The sequence below is a fragment of the Impatiens glandulifera genome, chromosome 7 (assembly GCF_907164915.1).
Source record: "Impatiens glandulifera chromosome 7, dImpGla2.1, whole genome shotgun sequence".
Taxonomy (NCBI): domain Eukaryota; kingdom Viridiplantae; phylum Streptophyta; class Magnoliopsida; order Ericales; family Balsaminaceae; genus Impatiens; species Impatiens glandulifera.
In genome coordinates, this window is record NC_061868.1 from 37,649,474 (window position 1) to 37,667,470 (window position 17,997).

General features: G+C 23.6%; 3 protein-coding genes across 3 annotated transcripts; 1 reads left to right on the top strand and 2 right to left on the bottom strand.

The window, feature by feature from the left end:
- The first annotated feature begins 4,849 nt into the window (after positions 1 to 4,849).
- LOC124909833 (mavicyanin-like) lies at positions 4,850 to 5,413 on the top strand. Its single transcript, XM_047450466.1, has 2 exons — positions 4,850 to 5,018; positions 5,100 to 5,413. The coding sequence occupies exons 1-2, from the start codon at positions 4,850 to 4,852 to the stop codon at positions 5,411 to 5,413; spliced, it is 483 nt and encodes a 160-aa protein (XP_047306422.1).
- A 977-nt stretch (positions 5,414 to 6,390) lies between these two features.
- Positions 6,391 to 7,526, bottom strand: LOC124946172 (protein MIZU-KUSSEI 1-like). Its single transcript, XM_047486742.1, has one exon. The coding sequence runs from the start codon at positions 7,316 to 7,318 to the stop codon at positions 6,533 to 6,535; it is 786 nt and encodes a 261-aa protein (XP_047342698.1). The 5' UTR covers positions 7,319 to 7,526; the 3' UTR covers positions 6,391 to 6,532.
- An 8,748-nt stretch (positions 7,527 to 16,274) lies between these two features.
- On the bottom strand, positions 16,275 to 17,023 carry LOC124910646 (nudix hydrolase 1-like). The gene is made up of 2 exons (XM_047451319.1): positions 16,881 to 17,023; positions 16,275 to 16,768 (listed from the first exon to the last, which is right to left on the bottom strand). Exons 1-2 carry the CDS (start codon positions 17,014 to 17,016, stop codon positions 16,464 to 16,466), a joined length of 441 nt encoding a protein of 146 aa, XP_047307275.1. The 5' UTR covers positions 17,017 to 17,023; the 3' UTR covers positions 16,275 to 16,463.
- Between the last annotated feature and the right edge of the window lie 974 nt (positions 17,024 to 17,997).

The window sequence follows — 17,997 nt, forward strand, 5'->3', positions numbered from 1 at the left end:
TTAGAATTGGAAACTTGGCCATCATATCTACATTCGTTATTCATAATCAAGCTAACTATTTTTCCCACATAATAATTGGACAGCGAATTGGACTCAGAGCTCGATCGCCATGCTTCAAACACCAAAAATTATGTTGGTTGTCACCTCTGTTTACACTCACGTAACTGGTCGTGTGTTATGGTGCAAATTTCCGACAATTTGTAATTAAATGTTATGTATATAAAAATCCTTAGACCATTTTAATTAACTAAAGTTTTTTTTTATAACTAAATGAAGTAAATGATCGTGACTATATTTTCATTTCTTTTGCTAATATAAGTTCTTTTCGTTTTAAGAATGTCTACCTATTAATAATGCTTATAATTAAAAAAATAAATTATATAATTTGGTTTTAATTAAGAATTAATATGTAATTATGTCATTTCATATTAAATATATTATAAAATACTAAATACTAAATACTAATAATATTTTGAACCAAATAATTCAAATAAAAATAAAATCTTTTTAAAATAAATATCAAATTATTTATTAACCCTAAATTTAACATCTTGTTCAACTAATCTTCAAAGAAGGTATAATGTTACCTTATTAGTTACAATAGTATGTAGTCAAGTATGTAGTCGGTGCATTTGTAAGGAAAAAAAAGTAAGACAACACTTACCTTTATTCATTCATTCTATTTAAAATTGTTTTGTTATTTTGTAAGTCTACCTAAAATTATATAAATTGAAAACATTCATTCATTTCGTTAGGTAGAAATAAAATAAAAGTAATTTCGATAAAACAAATCTTCAAACATTAAATTTTGGATTAAATTATCAATCAAATATAAAGTGCTACTAGGGTCTAATATTACTTATAATTATATACTTATTTAAAAATAAGAATATTAAAAAAATCATTTAAATTATTAAACATTTGATTACACCTTTAGGAATAAACCCTTAGGTTTTTATCACCAATGTTTGTGTTACTCAGGTCGACATTCCCTCTATTGACGAACTTTTAGGTTTCCTCACCAATATTTGCGTTACTCAAGCCGACATTTCCTACATGGACAAACCCTTAGAGCATCTCTAGTGTATGACATGTGCTCGCATCGGACAACTTGGAAAAATGTAGGTCATTGTTTCTTTTTCATTTTTTGCATTGTAGGTAAAAGTGAAAGGAGGGTTATGTCGGTCATGCCCATCTCTTACATTTTCATTATTTATAATATAATAGTAACATTAGTTATATATTTAATTATACTATTTTTTCCTATTACTTTTAAGTAACATTAAATAAATATATATTCTCAGATTTTACGGAATATTAATTATATATTTAATTATAAAAATATTATAATATATTTTAAATTATAAAAATATTTTAAGTTATAATTACATTAACATGTTTTAAGGGTGAAATTCTCAAATTTTCTTATAATATATATAATATAGAAATATTACTTATATATTTAATTAATAAATATATATTTTAAATAAATTAATATATATATTTATTAATTATATTAATACGTTTTAAGGATTTAAATTCTCAAATTTTCTTATAATATAGGAATATTAGTTATAATAGTATAAATTAGTTATTTATTTAAAATAGTATAAATAAAATTGACATTTAAGTTATTTAGATAAGAGTGCGGGAAGAAGCACTAGAGTGTTTTGCCCAGTAAAATATGTGCCCGCTTTCTGTTGAGGTGGAATATTGATTTGACTGTCTTATGAACTGCTAATGCTTTTAGGTTTTTTACTTCGCTTTATCTATCCATGTTCGTATTCGCATATAATAATTATTTTTTAGAGGGTTTCAAATCTTATACTTTATTACGAAATATTAACACTTTTATAAATTTTATAATTTTGTGTATGCATATATATTTTGTAGGTTAAATTTTGATTAATTATATAAATAATTATTTATTGAGTTTAATATTACTTATTGTTATATATTTATTTGAAAAAAATAAAAATATTAAAAAAAATAATTAACCAATTAATTTAAGTTTTTATATTTATAATGATTTTAATTATTTAATAATCAAATTTGAGAGTGCATTCTTAAACATTTTTTTGGCATGATTTTAAGTCTTAAATTAAAAATGTTAACACTTTTTAACCGCTAAACCATTTATGATTGTTGAAATAATTTTATAATTATAATTATATATATATATATATATATATAATATTATATATATATTTTATACTAATATATATATTATTTAAATTATATAAAAAAAATTATACACATAAAAAAATATAATAAAAATAATTATATATTTTATACTAATATTAAATATAAATATTTTTATTAATAATGATATAACATTATATACAATAAAAATTATTAAATTTATTAACCAAAATTTTCTCAATATATTATATAAATATATTAATAAAAATAATTTTATTTTATTTTTTTCTCTTATATATATATCTTATTCTAATTAAAAAAAATTTTCACCTAATTTATTTTTTAATATATAATAATTATATAATGTTTATTTATATTATTTTTTTCTATATTTTTTTTAAATTATTAAATATTTGTTTGTTTTATATTTATATATATATTATTCGATAATAAATATATATATGGTAAAAGAAAAAAAATCAATTAAAAAAGAGTAAGAATTAGAAAAAAATTGATGATATGAATTACTGTGATAACTTGTTGACTTTAATATATATATATATTTGAATTATTTCAATAATTTTTTTAAAAAATTTAATTTATAAATTCTCTTCATAAATATTATAAAATTGAGAAATATTTAAACATAAAGAATAGATGAAATACTTTTAAGAACTTTCAGAATGAATTTTAGACTATCATAATAATAATTTTATGAATAATAAGCTAATACAATTACATAATTATTTAAATAATCTTACAATAATATATATCTTTTTATATTTTGAATTAAATCAATACAAATATTAAATAAATAAATATTTTAAATATTTTATTTTAATAAATATTTTAGTAAACCCTAAAATTAAATTAATAGTTGGTTTATGATATTATATATAAAAATGATTTTTTTTTTTAAATTTGTTTTATTAGATTTTAATAATTTTAAATACTCCTATCAAATAATTTCACTTTTATAACTCTAATTTCAAAAAAAAAAATTATTATTATTCCTATTATATATTTAATATAAAAAATTTATTATATGTTTTTTATTAATTTCACTTTTATAAAAAAAAAATAATATTTTGAATAAAATTATTCAAATAAACTATTTTTTTCAAACAAATCTCAATAATTAAAAAAGATTATATATAAAAAAAATTAAAACATTTTAAAATTTATTTCTTTTATATATTTAATAATTTCCATTTTTATATAGCCTTTAATTTAATATATAGATTGAATAAAAATAAATTAGATAATTATTACATTTTTTAAAACTAGACCTAAATATTGTGTCATGCCAACTCTCATTAAGTGTTTTTATATTAAATAAGTTAAATAAAATATATATATATATATATATATATATATATTAAATATAATATGGTTGGTTTTGGTTAAATATTAAATTATAGTTAAATTATAAAAATATGTAAAAAGATTATGTAAATTATATATTTTTTTAAATTAAATAAAAATAATTTAACTTAATAAATTTAAAATTTAAATATAATTAAATATAAATGTAAATTTAATAATTTATATTTTTTAAAGGAAAATTAAATAGATTGAAATAGTAAATAAATAAATAAAATATATTTTATTTTAATAAATATTTTATCAAACTTATTGCTAATATTAAATATACAAAATACAAATAATAATTTTTTTATTTTTTTAATACTCATACAAAATAATTTAACTTTTATAAAAAAAAACACATTATTATTTCTTCTTTATATTTTTTTTAATAATTTAAATTTCATACATTTATTTTATAATATTTTAATTTTTTATAATTTTTAAATTTGATAGACAAAGAGTTTCTAAATTTGACAATTAGTTTAAAGAATAAAATTATTAAAAATATATAAAAAGATTATATATAAAAATTTTAAAAATTATAATAAATATGTAAAAAAAATTTGTAAAATTAGTTTAAGGAATAAAATTATTAAAAATATATAAAAATTTTAAAAATTATAATAAATATGTAAAAAAAATTTGTAACTTATAAAATTTTAAAAAAATAAATATAAATAATTTAACTTAATAAATTTAAAATTTAAATATAATTTATAAATGTAAATTTAATAAAAAAAAAAATTAATCACTAATTAGTTTAGTTTAGGAAATAGATTTAATCAATCTAAATATTAAATAAATAAATAAAATATTTTATTTAATAAATATTTTAATAAGTATTTTATGAAACTTATTACTATAAAAAAGAAATATATATTTTTTTTATTATATTTTAATAATTTTAAATATTCTTACCAAATAATTTAACTTTTATAACTCTAATTTTAAAAAAATATTATTATTTCTTTATATATTTAATATAAAAAATTAATATATTTTTTTAATAATTTAACTTTTATAAAAATAATTATATTTTGAATAAAATCATTTAAACAAACTATTTTTTTTTATAAAATAGACTGAATCAACACAAATATTAAATAAATAAAAAATTAAAAAATATATTTTAATAAATTTTAATAAAATAAGATTATTTATAAATAGCATAGTATAATAAGATTATTTTTACATTTTTCAAACCAATGATTTAAGGAATTAGACTAAATCACCCAAATATTCGGTCATCATGCCAACACCCATTAATTCTCATTATAAATATTGTTATCAACCCAATCAACATATTCAAGAATAGATTAATAATAATAATCAATTAACAATGAAAAGTGTAATTGCTATATTGCTTTTTGTGATACTAATCATCCCATTAGCAGAATCATTTGATTATCAAGTTGGAGATCAAAATGGATGGGCTATACCCCCAAATGAGGACTGGTCCTACAATCACTGGGCATCTCAACACAGATTTAAAATCAATGATACTCTCCGTAAGTTTAATTAATTTCATTAATGATCTCAATCCTCATATTATTATTATTTAATGATTATTATTATGATTTCAACAAAAGGGTTTCAATATAAAGATGATTCGGTAATGCTGGTTAAAGATGGAGATTACAATAAGTGTGAAACCGGAAGTCCTATCTTCTTTTCCAACAGTGGAAATACTTTGTTTAAACTAAATGAATCTAGAAGTTTCTATTTTATGAGTGGTGTATCTGGTCACTGTCAAAGAGGTCAGAAAATGATCGTTAGAGTCTTGGAAGAACGCACGTCTGATTCTACTCACCCTCCACCGCCGTCAAATGGTGGCGCTGCAAACGTTGGATTTGCGTTTGGTTTATCTGTTCTTAGCTTTATTATTGCAGTTTCTCTATTTTAATTTCATTGTTTGTTTAGGTAGGTAGTTAGATGGTTAGGGGATTGGTTTTGTTTGGTTTTAGTTTATTTTTTTGAAATTGATCAATGAAATGAAATTATGAAACTGATTTATTACAAAAACATAACATTTATGTAAAAGAAAAATCAATAAAAAAACTAATGTGTGCGGGTATCTTTCAAAAAAGTAACGAGTTCTCCTAATGAATTTGTCGGCTTCTTCGAACGAATTTGACTCTGAACGAATCTGTAGGCTTCTTTAATTGAAGCTCATATAATGTCAAGATGATAACTGCGAAAGATCTACAATTAATGCGGAATGATAAATCGTCCTTATTGATTGTTCATCGTGCCTGAGATGTGGATCATCCAAGGAAAAAAAAGAAATAATCACTATAAATTGTAGATTTATTTGTTTATTTGACATTATTGTTATTATTTTAACTTGGGTAAATTAATTTTGTAAAAAAAAATTAACCCGATAAATTTAAAATTCTAGCTCCATTATCTTTAATGGTCTATTGAAATTGTTAAAGGTTCTATGATTTCTCTTTAATCAAATAATGTGAAGATGATAACTGCGAAAGATTTACAATTAATGCAGATCCACCTTAAAAGCCCGGGTGGGCCAAAAAATACAATATCAATGATAAATCGTCCTTATTGATTGTTCATCGCGTTTGACCTGAGATGTGGATCATGGAAAAAAAGAAATAATCACGATAAACTGTAAATTTATTTGTTTATTTGACATTATTGGTATTATTTTAACTTGGGTAAATTAATTTTGTAAAAAAAAATAACCCAATAAATTTAAAATTCTAAATCCGTCGTTATCTTCATTGGCCGATTGAAATTGTTAAAAATTTTATAATTTCTCTCTAATCAAATTAATCACCATAAATAATAGATAATATGTATAAACATCTACATACAAAAAAAATCACAACACAAACTTAAAGATAAGACCATGTAATAAAAGTTTTGTATGAGTGGTCATTAACAACAAAAGAAACTTAAAAATTGACCAAGTTTAACATAATAATACAGATGGATACGGGCGGGTGGGTGGGTGGGTCAGAAATGTAAAAGAAGGAAAACTATGACCCGTTTGAAAAACTCATCAAACCCTGAGTAAGTAAATACTAAGTTCAGGTCCGCCATGTCCATCTGGGTTCATCATATAGAATGATTCCGAATCCTTTAACCCACCAACCCTTTCAAAACTAGCTCTCATATACATAGCCTCACCAATTTCCGATTCCCCAATCGCCGGCAAAACTCCGGCACCCATAGTCACCGGTCCCACCGCCTCCAAAACCTTCCATTCATTCTCCCCACAATCTTTCCTCATAGCATACCCACATTTCTTCCCATTACAATAAGTCCTCCAAATCGGTTCATCTAATAGCTTGAAATAAGACTTCTTCTGCGCCTTCTTATCGCATTCAAGCGCAATCCTGACAAGCCCAGATGCCATTTCCTTCACAAGATAGCTCGTCGGCATAGGAAGTTCAACGAGGAATAGAGGATTTGCCTTTGAATCTATTTGGAACGACAAGTGGACATGTCCACGCCGGGAGCCGAATAAAGTGCCGATAATGTTGTTGTTGGGATGATGGTTGTGGTGGTGAGAGCGGTTCTTGCCGGTGAATACGGCGAGGGCTGATCGGAGATGTTTGAAATTCTTTTTGTTGTGGGTTGGAGTTGGAATTGAAGGAGATGGATCGAGTGGTTGGATTGGGATGTTGAAAGTGAGGATTTGTTGATCATGATCTTGTTCTTCTTGTTCTTCTTGTGCAGATGATGTTATTTCATCTTCGAGTTTCTTGATTTTCCAATGGAATCTTCTGGAGAATGAGAAAGAAGTGTCGTGGATGGATTTAGACATGATGGTTGAATCTAACATGGGGGGAAGTGTTCAAAGATTGGAGATTTTGAGTTAGGGTTGATTGGGTATTTGTAGTATGATTATATGAGCTTTCTCTTGTGACTGGTGACTGAGAATTAAAGAAGATACTGACAGGGGAAGCAGGAAGGTGAACCATCCCCACCTACCTTAGTAGAAAAAACACTACATTTTTTATAACCCCTATTATCCATTGTGTGTGTTTTTTTTAATTATTTGATTTACAATGAAAATTAAATTATTTAAAGGGTTGGTTCAATTTGTACAAAGGAATCTATAAATTAGAGTTATTGTCATAAAGCTGAAATAATAATACGTATGTGATTCAATCTGAAAATGTTTTAAGTTAAAGAGATACGGTGTTAGTGTTTACTTGGAAAAGAAACGAAACTTTGGCAAATCAATATTCAAGTAATAATTTCTTTTAATTTTAATTTGGGGTAGGGTTTTAGATGAGTAGAATAAACCCATGTACATGCTTATTTAACCTTGAGCTGTTTTGATATTATTTTTATTTTTAGTTATTATCTAAAGTTTAATATTTTCTCTAAACTCATTTAATCTTTTCATTAGTCATTTAATCTATCAAAATATCAAAAATACTTTTTATTTAATATTTTTTCTCATCTTTATTTTAAAAAATTAATTTATACAAAAAAAAATTAAGTAAAAAAAAAAATCTAATTAGCTCCTGTATTTGTAGAGTGTACAATAATATAATTAATTGATTATTTGAATGATACTAGGTTTGGACTAGCTTACAAACCTAGTTTGATTTGGTTTAAGTGTGAATAAATCATGAAAATGTATAAATTGTTAAAGTAATGTTAGCAAATAAATTGAATAATTTAGATCAAGTAATAACGACGATTATGTATCAAGTTGAATATTATCAAATGTATCTTAGCGAATAATTAAGATGAATCAATCTAACCCGAATCATCCAAATAAATTATTATTAATAGTAAATATTAAAGTATTTTTATATTTTATAATATTAAATATAAATAATTTTTTACTTATACAATCCCAAAAATTCACTTTTGTTAGAAAGGAAAACAAACTTACATAAAAGAAAAGTCTGAAAAAGAAAGAAAAAACAGTAGCTAGAAATAGTCTGTTGTTAACCAATAAAGTTGTATCCAAACAGTTCCCAGCCGTAATAGTCCCCAACAGCCGCTGCCTATAAGCCACCCTTGTGTTTTGTGTCTCTCAAATTAAGTGATACTGTATTCAATTTTGACATTTTTATGTTAGGTATGTTTGATTTCATAATTAAGACTGAATATACTACAATAATTTTAGTAAATAAATTAAATAAGAGAAATGTTTGATAGAGGAAATTTGAAAAGAAAAAAAATGGGAGAGGAAATATCGCAATTTGATTAGTTGAAAAAATAACAAAATTTATCACTCCTCTCATCTCATCGATTATCATTTTTTCAACTAGTGATATAATAACATATTATTTTTTTTCTCAAATTCCCTCTTATATCACTCTACTCTTCTTTAAATAAATATAATAAAATGAATAAAGTGAAACAGTAGAAAAGTGTTTTTGAATGTAACAGTTGTATCCATTGAAATGAATGAAATTTGAATTAATTGTTTGTGGTTCTTATTCATCCATCCATGTTTGCCTAGCATAACACAGACATTAATCATTCCAACTCCATTGTGGAAGAATGTCAGAAACCATGATGTTCTTAATTCAAAGTCTTCTACCACTTTTATTTATTTATTTATTTTAAATTTTTGTATGAATATCCTTAACCATGCATATTGAGAGTTAAATGGGTAATTAAATAATAATATAAACTTAACATCTATTATAAAAATAAAGAAAATGGGTATTTTCAAAAAGTTATAAAATTTATTAAAAATTCAATAGAAATATGTATAATAAAAAAGCAATGGAAGGTCCAGCTTATTTTTATGAGCATTTACATGCATTGATTAAATTTCAACTCACTGAGATTTTTGAAAAGATTTGGAAAAGAAGTGTTGCAATGAACTCCTACTATACCCACCATATATATTTTATTTTGGGAGACATTTTCACATGGTCTTTCATATTTTTTTATATATTTATTGGATAATATTTTATACAACATCTCTATCTCTCTATCGTATAAGTTATCTTTGTTATAGATTGATTACAAACGTTTTTTATTGCAATTTTTTTTTATCTATATAATGTGCGTATTTATTAACTTGATCTTTATTATCATTAAAAAAATTCTACGTATATATATTTACTATCTACGTTAAATGTGATGGAATTGTCGTAGAAAAGATTTTCTATCTAAAACCCACCAAAAGTCATACACTATTAATTGACTAAAAAATTTCAACATATTTCAAATAGGTCTGGGAAATATAGGGATTCCCCTTGGTGTGATCCTAGTTGGTTGAACCTTTCTTGGATGTCATTGTTATTGACTATTCTTAGTTGAAAATTAAACTCCATAGATCCCTATGTCTCCACATTAGTTCGATAAACGAATTAACAAAATTGATAGTGATATCGAGTTGTACATCAACCTATTGAACCGATGACGAGATCAACGTCCAACCCATTTTCTCATGAAACAAATTCAACTAAGTTTTCTATTTGGTTCGTTTTAATAAAACATGTAAAATTATGACTATGATTAGGAGAGGTGTACTTACCAAATAACTAGTTAGTCTCGAAAATCTATATATATATATATATATATATATACTTGAATTAACATTTTATTAAGAGTTATTCCACAACCAAACTCTCATTTGAAAGCATGGATGAAATAGTGAAAAGAGAACTCTTCATATCAAATGGTGAACAATATACTAGATTTTAGTTAGTATATTAACATGTTTTTATTAATAGGTTACCCAAACACATTCTAGTATGTTGAATAATTGGTCATATAATTTTAGTTTAAGTCTCTAATTAATACAAGTTAAGTTTATTGCCTATAGTGATTGTGTTGATTTTTTTTTTACACATTTACCTTATTGTTCTTCCCCTACCTATATATGTTCCGTTTGCGAAGAAGACTTGAGTGAGCACCCCAACTCTTATTATTGCGAAACAATATTTTATATAAAAAAATGAAAAAAATGAAAAAGAAGATAGTTGATGTATGATCAATGAACAAATAAAAAAAATACAATTATTAACTAATTAACACACAAAAAAAAGCTTAATATTATATTGGGGCAGGCCAATCAAGTTTACAGATGAACTAATAATCACCTAAACTCACCTAATTAAATATAAGTGGTTTCATGTCACTTGCATCAAAGCTGCTGTATAGTCAAATATCTTCAAATATATTATTTATTGAGGTTGTTTGATCTTGAACTATTGGTATTTTAAAATATTATAAATATATAATATTATAGCTGAATGTTAGAAAAATTATATTGTATAATAGGAGGAAGCCAATCTCCAAATGTCCAAATGTTTTAGGTTTATTTTGATTCAGATTATGGGATTGAATTTAATAACTCATCTGAAAATAATCATAATTTTAAAAAAAATTATCATCTTAGAAAGATTAACGAGTGAAATTTAAGTCAATTCTTAAATTAACTAATTTTTTAAGATTTTAAAATTGCATGAGTTTGTATTTTTCAAATTTATAGAGAAACAAAGTACTATTTATAAATTCAAAATAAATGACTTATATAATTGAATAAATAATATTTTTTAAATATGTTATATAATTATTTAGATAAAATAATAATACTAAAAATGATATTTTTAACTTATATAGATAATGATAAATTTGTTAAATATTATAATTATTTATTATTTTTTATACAATATTTTTACTCAGTTTGAGTTGATTTATTTTAATTTTAAGAAATTAATTTATATATTTACTAATGATTTATATAAACAACTTCCTTTTAAGTAAGCTTATTTGATTTTAATAATCTCTTATTTTTCTGTTCGAATTCGGATTTTATAAAAAATAATGATTATTGATGATTTTGATGATTTTAATAATTTTGATAATTATTTTTGGTAACAAAAGTTAAATGATATCAATATATACAAATAAAATACAAAATAATAATTTAAAATATAGAATATTTTAATATTTTGATTAATAAAATGAGTTAGATTATTGTTAAGAGATGATTAATTGAAAAATTAATTTTTTTTTTTATTTTAAAATTAAAACAGAACAATGCCTTAATTTTAAGAATTTATTTTTAAAAATAAGTATTATTTAAATTATATTTGTTTGTCTTGATATTATTATATAAATATATATAATTATTTTTTCACAATTTTCTTAATATTGTAATGTATTGAATAAAAAATATATTTGATCCAAATAATTCAAATAATTTATTTTTCATAATAAATATTTTTATTTTTTTCTTTAAATAACCCTTAACAAATCATATGTGTACCTTTAATAATAATAATAATAATTAGAAGCAGTGGTACTAGCTACTTGCATGTCATTTATAATTTAATTAAGCTACACGGTCTCATCAACATCACTTCAGCCGACAACATTTAATATCTCTCAGAGTTTGTTTGATCATATTTATTTTGGGATTTTGTAAAAATATAAAATAATTATTTGATAATTTTTTTTTTAGTTTTTAGTTGGCTCAATAACTAATGTTTTAAATAATATTTAAAATTTTAAATTGAATAAAAATAAAAATAATTTTTTTAATATTTTAATTTATAAATAATGAAAGTAATAATAATATTATAGAAAATAAAAATAAAAAACTTTGATAAAATATTTAAAGAAATACGTATCCAACTCTCAATAAACAAATATATATTTATTTGACAAAACAAATTATTTAATATATATATATATATATATTTATTGATGGTAATATAAAATAATTAATGTTAAGAAATATATAAAAAAAAAAAATTACATTAAAATTTCAATAAATATTATTGACATAACGATCTGCATTAAAAATAAAGACAAGTGCGTATAAAAATAAAATATGTTAAGTTGTTAAAATAATATAATTAAAATTACCTCTCTATATATATAATTAATAAATGATGTTTTTGAATTGTGTGTTGTGTAAGTAATCAACTCTTGATTTTTAGAAGTCCACATATTTATTTGATATTGATCACGAGTGAATTATTATAATTGAAGGTTTATTATTGTTGTCTTTTCGTTGCCACCATCTTCATGTACAAATATTCAATGGAGCTTGACTTTGCCAACTTCTCACCAATTATTATTATTATAAGTTTTTAAAAGTATAAAATAATACAATCCATGGGGCCACTCTCAGCTGCCCGCTCTTTCTCAATGATTTTCAAGTATTTGTACTAATTTAATTCATTATTTATTTAATCTCTCCATCTTAATTCTTTAAATCTTATTCGTTAAAGGTAAATATGAATGCCCAAATAACTCATTGACCTCCTGTCTCCCCACAAAGAGTCCAGACCGATCCATTTTGTATGGACCAATTGGAACAAATTTTGTAACATGAGAAAATCCACACAAAAAAAGAGTGACCTACCACCAATAGTAAAACTAGCTAGGATCCTTAGACAGTAAACACTTAAGTATTGTTCGGATTGAATTTTATAAAAAATCTAGAGAAATAAAAAAATAAAAAAATAATGATTGATAATGATTTTGAAGAGGTGGTGATTATTTTTAATAAAAAAACTTAAAGAGTATTGATATATATAAATAATAATAATTTAAAATAGAAGGCATTTTAGTATTTTGATTAATGAAATGAGTGATGTGATTTGTTTAGAAGTGATTGATTGAAAAAATAATTTGGTTTGAATTTTTTAAATAACAAAGAGAACAGAGTCTAAAAGATCAAAAAGACAGAAATAACACCTTGACAAAACACAGTCGTACCTAGTTAACCCTACCTATTGATATCTTGTTTGCTTGGATCAGAACTATTAAATCTAATAGCGCCGCCTTGAAATCAGTTCTCCTACCGGCAGGCTCGGAACTAAGGAAACTAGGCGTGATGGTAGATCCTTGACTCATGGGTTGTAATGGACAATTAAAATACTCTTTTCATCAACTAAAATACATTTACTTTATTATTAAAAAAAAGTTAAATATAAAATGATATTATAATAATTTAACAAATAAAAAACTTAAATAACTTATTTTTTCAGTAGTAATTTTTTTTATAATAAAATCACACAAATTAATCTTAGAAAAACCAATGGAACAAGCCTAAGAGAGACAAATAGGATCCAGAATTAAAAAAACAAACAAACTATTTTCTGTCTCAAACTTTTCTCAGTCTCAAACTTATATTAGAGTGAAATTTTGGGTATTAGTTAATACCAATTCAAAAACTTATTCTTAAATTCAAAATACATCGATAATTCATTTTAACCTTAAAAATTCGTTTTAAACTCAAAACAATATTTTTGTATTATTTCTTTTCACAACTAATTTTGTGACTTTTTCGATACTATTTATATATTATCAACATTATAAATTGAAACCAATATTTGTTTTCATTTCATTACAGAAAATTATGATAAAATTAATTATAGATTAATAATTTATACATATAAAAAACAAATTAAACATCATTAAATAAACACAAATTATATTATACCAAAATAAATTACATACAAAAAAGTAGTTCTTAACTTGTAACGACTATTATTATTATTATTATTTCTACCTATGTGTTTATTTTAATACAAGTTTTTTTTATTGTTATATTAATACTTTTTTTTATCAATCTTGTTCATTATTAAAAAATTATGATATGTTTATTAATAAAAAATTATACATATAAAAAATTATATAAAAAAACTAAATATATAAATTAACAATTTATAAATTAAAAAATAATTCTGAACAACTTTCTCAATATAGAGAAAATGATGAGAAATAGATTTTGGGTTGGAGTGGAGAAGGGCATTTTGAATTTCGATGAGAGATATTATATATAATAATGCTTAATTTCAAATGTTTGTATTGTCGAAGTGAGAAAATGATTAATTTAAATATGTAAATAAGAATAAATAACTATTTGGATCAGATCGTGGGTTGATGTAAAATTGTTGTGGTGCAAAATGTTGGAAATAATAGTCTAGTTGCGATGTTGTGGAATAAGAAATTGGTTGTAAGTGCAAAATGTTCAAAACAATAGTTCGATTGGGGTAAGGATATATTGATTGACCGAAATAAGGTCTATAATATGATATAGTTCGGTTATGTATAACAATGAATATATTGGTTACCCAAAGTGAGACGGTAAAAAGTCAATACAGAGAAGATTTTGGGATGAATGTCGCAAATGATAATTGTGATATTTAATAGTTTAAGCATACCAAAATCATTCCAAGTTTAGTTAATATTATAGTTATCTAATTCTTATTTTCACAACACATATTTGAATTGAATTTTAAGAAAAATGCCAATTTTAAACACCAAGTTGTAAGAAGGTGTCAAATTTACTCATTAAGTATCAAAATTCTATTTATATATACTAACTTGTCAAAAAATGTCAAATTTATTTAAAATAACAAAAAAGTTAAACGGAGTTAAAAGTTTTGCCACATTTAATATCCACCTATTTTTTATTTATTTTTAATTTACATTAATTACTTTAATATTTTTTTCATTCAAACAAAACATCTAAATTTTTTCTTATCCATTTTTTCTCTCTCTCTATCCCCAACTATTCATTTCTTTTAATTGTTCATCTTCTATCCCCACCATTAATCATATCTGATGAAGAACCGCCGAAATATTTGGAATCAACTCCGTTTGAAATCCTAGATCAGGATTTCATTTTCCTGTTTTTCCGATAGTCGCTGCCGATCGATACACTACGGAGGGCCCCACCTTTTGTCCAGTACCTTCTACATATCTTGCAGAAATACCTCGGCTACTCGAGACTGTAGTTGTTGTAGTAACATAATTTCGTGTTTAGAGAATTGCATCTCGAACACTTCATCGGCTGTTCCGCCACCTTCACCGTCGTCACAGTTTTTTGGCCACCTGATTATTTTTCCATCACAATATTATTATTTGACGTCGACATAGCTAGTTCATTAATAGAGATTTCAGAAAAAATAGATTACTTATATTAGAGATGGAGAGAAACAGTGAGAAGAAAATAAAGAATTGGGTAAAGAGAGAGAAAAAATGGATAAGAAAAAATTTAAATGTTTTGTTTAAATGAAAAAAGAATTAAAGTAATGTAAATTAAAAACAAATAAAAAATAGGTGGATATTACATGTGGCAAAAATTTTAACTCCGTTAAATTTTTTTGTTAGTTTAAATAAATTTGACACTTTTTGACAAGTTAATATATATAAATAGAATTTTGATACTTAATAAGTAAATTTGATACCTTCTTACAACTTAGTGGGTAAAATTGACATTCTTCCTATTAAATTTTTTGTCCAAATATTTTAATTCGAATAATACTCCAAACTTTTAGTGGAGCATTTGTCATCATTATTGTTTTAAAAATGTTTTATAGAATATGTGCACATCCCCAAGGCAACCCATTTGGACTAACCTAACCCACGTAAAAAAGAATGAAATTATTTTTTGACTGGCCTAATTTCAGTTAAAAACATGTTTTTATTTTGTAAAATTTAAAATATAATTAATTATTATTATTTAAAAAATTAATAAATTTAATTAAAATCTTATTTTTGTTCAAATAAGTTATAAAAAATTATCCTAACACCATATAATTAGTTTTTTTTTCCACTTACTCACGAAACCAAACTTTGTATTTTGAGTAAACCCAAATTTTAAAATAGTTAAATTTTCGACTTTAATTTTTTTTTATTTTTTTCAATTTATCCTACTATTTATTAAAATTTATAATACTATTTAATATATAGATTCTTATTTAATTGTTTTAAATATTATTTACAAATTAAAATTCCATATTAATTTCTTATTTAAATTAATTTAAATTAACACTTTATAAACCAACTTCCATATCAAATAGTTTTAATTTGATTTATCAAAATTAATTTACTAAAACTAATTGAACACTTAAAATTTAGAATTCAACATTAAATACACATTTCTTAGTTTCATCCAATTTACCACAAGTTCTTCTTCTACAAACAAAACAAAAGGGAAATGAAATCTTCAAACAACCGACAAAGTGAAACAAGTTTGATCATTTACTAAAGGGATTGAAGCCATCGTTCACCATATTCAACAAGGGTTCAAACATTGGACTTGGAAGATCATTCCACTCATACCAATCCCATCCAACACATTTGTCAGGCTCCATAGTTTGTGGCACTTGATTAGGATCTGTCAAGAACCCACGCATGAAAATGCACACAAGATGAACAACACTACTCTGTTTTGCCTCCAATTCAAAGATGTTGTTTGTTGCAGTCAGGAATTCTACATTTTCAATGTCTAGACCTGTTTCTTCTTTCACCTCTCTAATTGCACATTCCTTAAATGTCTCCCCTGAACATGTTCATAATACCCAATTTCTTTTTTTTTCAAATCAAAACCCTAATACAGGGAAAACACTATGATTATAACAGGAGAAAAAGAGAAGGATGATCTAGATACGCACCGTACTCGAGATGACCACCGGGGAGTGCGTAAGTGTTGTAGCCGATGGAAGAGAGTCGTCGCCCCAGCAATACCTTGGTGTCTTTCAAAAGGAAAACCGCTACGCCTACCTTTGGAACCTGAGAAGCCGTCGCCATTGTTATTTGCTCGCACGAATCCTGGCACCTTTAAATCAGAAGCAACGATTCCATATTTTTGGCGGTTTCTTTCCCGCCATTGTCAAAGTTTTTCTCTTGGTCTGCAAGTCATATGGGTCCCACCATAATGTAAAATTTGTTTTTAATAATGATTGAAATTAAGAATTGAGCTTTGTCACACTTAAATGGATGATGATAAATTATTTTGTTGGTTGTCTTTAGTTTTTATATATATTGAAAAGTTGCTTAATTAATTATTTGTTTTAGTTTATAGGTTGTTAATATATTTAAAAAATAAAGATTTTTTGGAGACATTTATTAAGAATTTTGTAATAGTCATTTAGATCTCAACATTTAGTAGATTTGATTTTGGACATGACATGTTAGGTTTGGACTCAGATTTTGGAGACTTGGTAACTTTGTCTATAAAGTTGAAATTTATTAAAAATATTATGATAATTTATTATTTTATAAAATTATGACTTGTTATAATAGAAATATCTATGTTAGGATTTAGCTAACTTTAAAAAAACAAAAAACAAATAATTCTTAGTAAATTTTTAAATTTTTAATTAACTATTGCTTCTCTAATTCTAAAAATAATAGTAGAATTTATTTATTTATAATTTTTCGTTTATTTTTTAAGTTTATCATAATTTTATTTTCAAACTCACCATAATTATAATTCTTAAAGTTCCTAATATACCCCATACTCGGATAAATCCAAAAATATTATGAGTTATGACTATAATAGCATACACGGTTATCTGCTCCCAAATCTCATCTGCTCCCATGTTCTTGCTCGGGGAGAGTGATCAAAGTGTAAATTATTATTATGTTTGTGTGAATCAAGGGTTCCATAGAATCAAGTATTATTATTCATTCAAATAACTCTACAATAATGACTGAACAAGTCTTTATTGAATGAAGTTGATAAAACATAGAAGAAAAGGATCTATTTTCATATCATCAATTGTTCAT

Bases quoted from the DNA above. Each gene is read 5' to 3' on its own strand.
- LOC124910646 (XM_047451319.1), bottom strand. From the start codon at position 17,016: ATGGCGACGGCTTCTCAGGTTCCAAAGGTAGGCGTAGCGGTTTTCCTT. The intron at 16,769-16,880 runs GTGCGTATCTAG...GAACATGTTCAG, and splicing joins CGGTGGTCATCTCGAGTACG to GGGAGACATTTAAGGAATGT.
- LOC124909833 (XM_047450466.1), top strand. From the start codon at position 4,850: ATGAAAAGTGTAATTGCTATATTGCTTTTTGTGATACTAATCATCCCA. The intron at 5,019-5,099 runs GTAAGTTTAATT...TTTCAACAAAAG, and splicing joins TAAAATCAATGATACTCTCC to GGTTTCAATATAAAGATGAT.
- LOC124946172 (XM_047486742.1), bottom strand. From the start codon at position 7,318: ATGTTAGATTCAACCATCATGTCTAAATCCATCCACGACACTTCTTTC.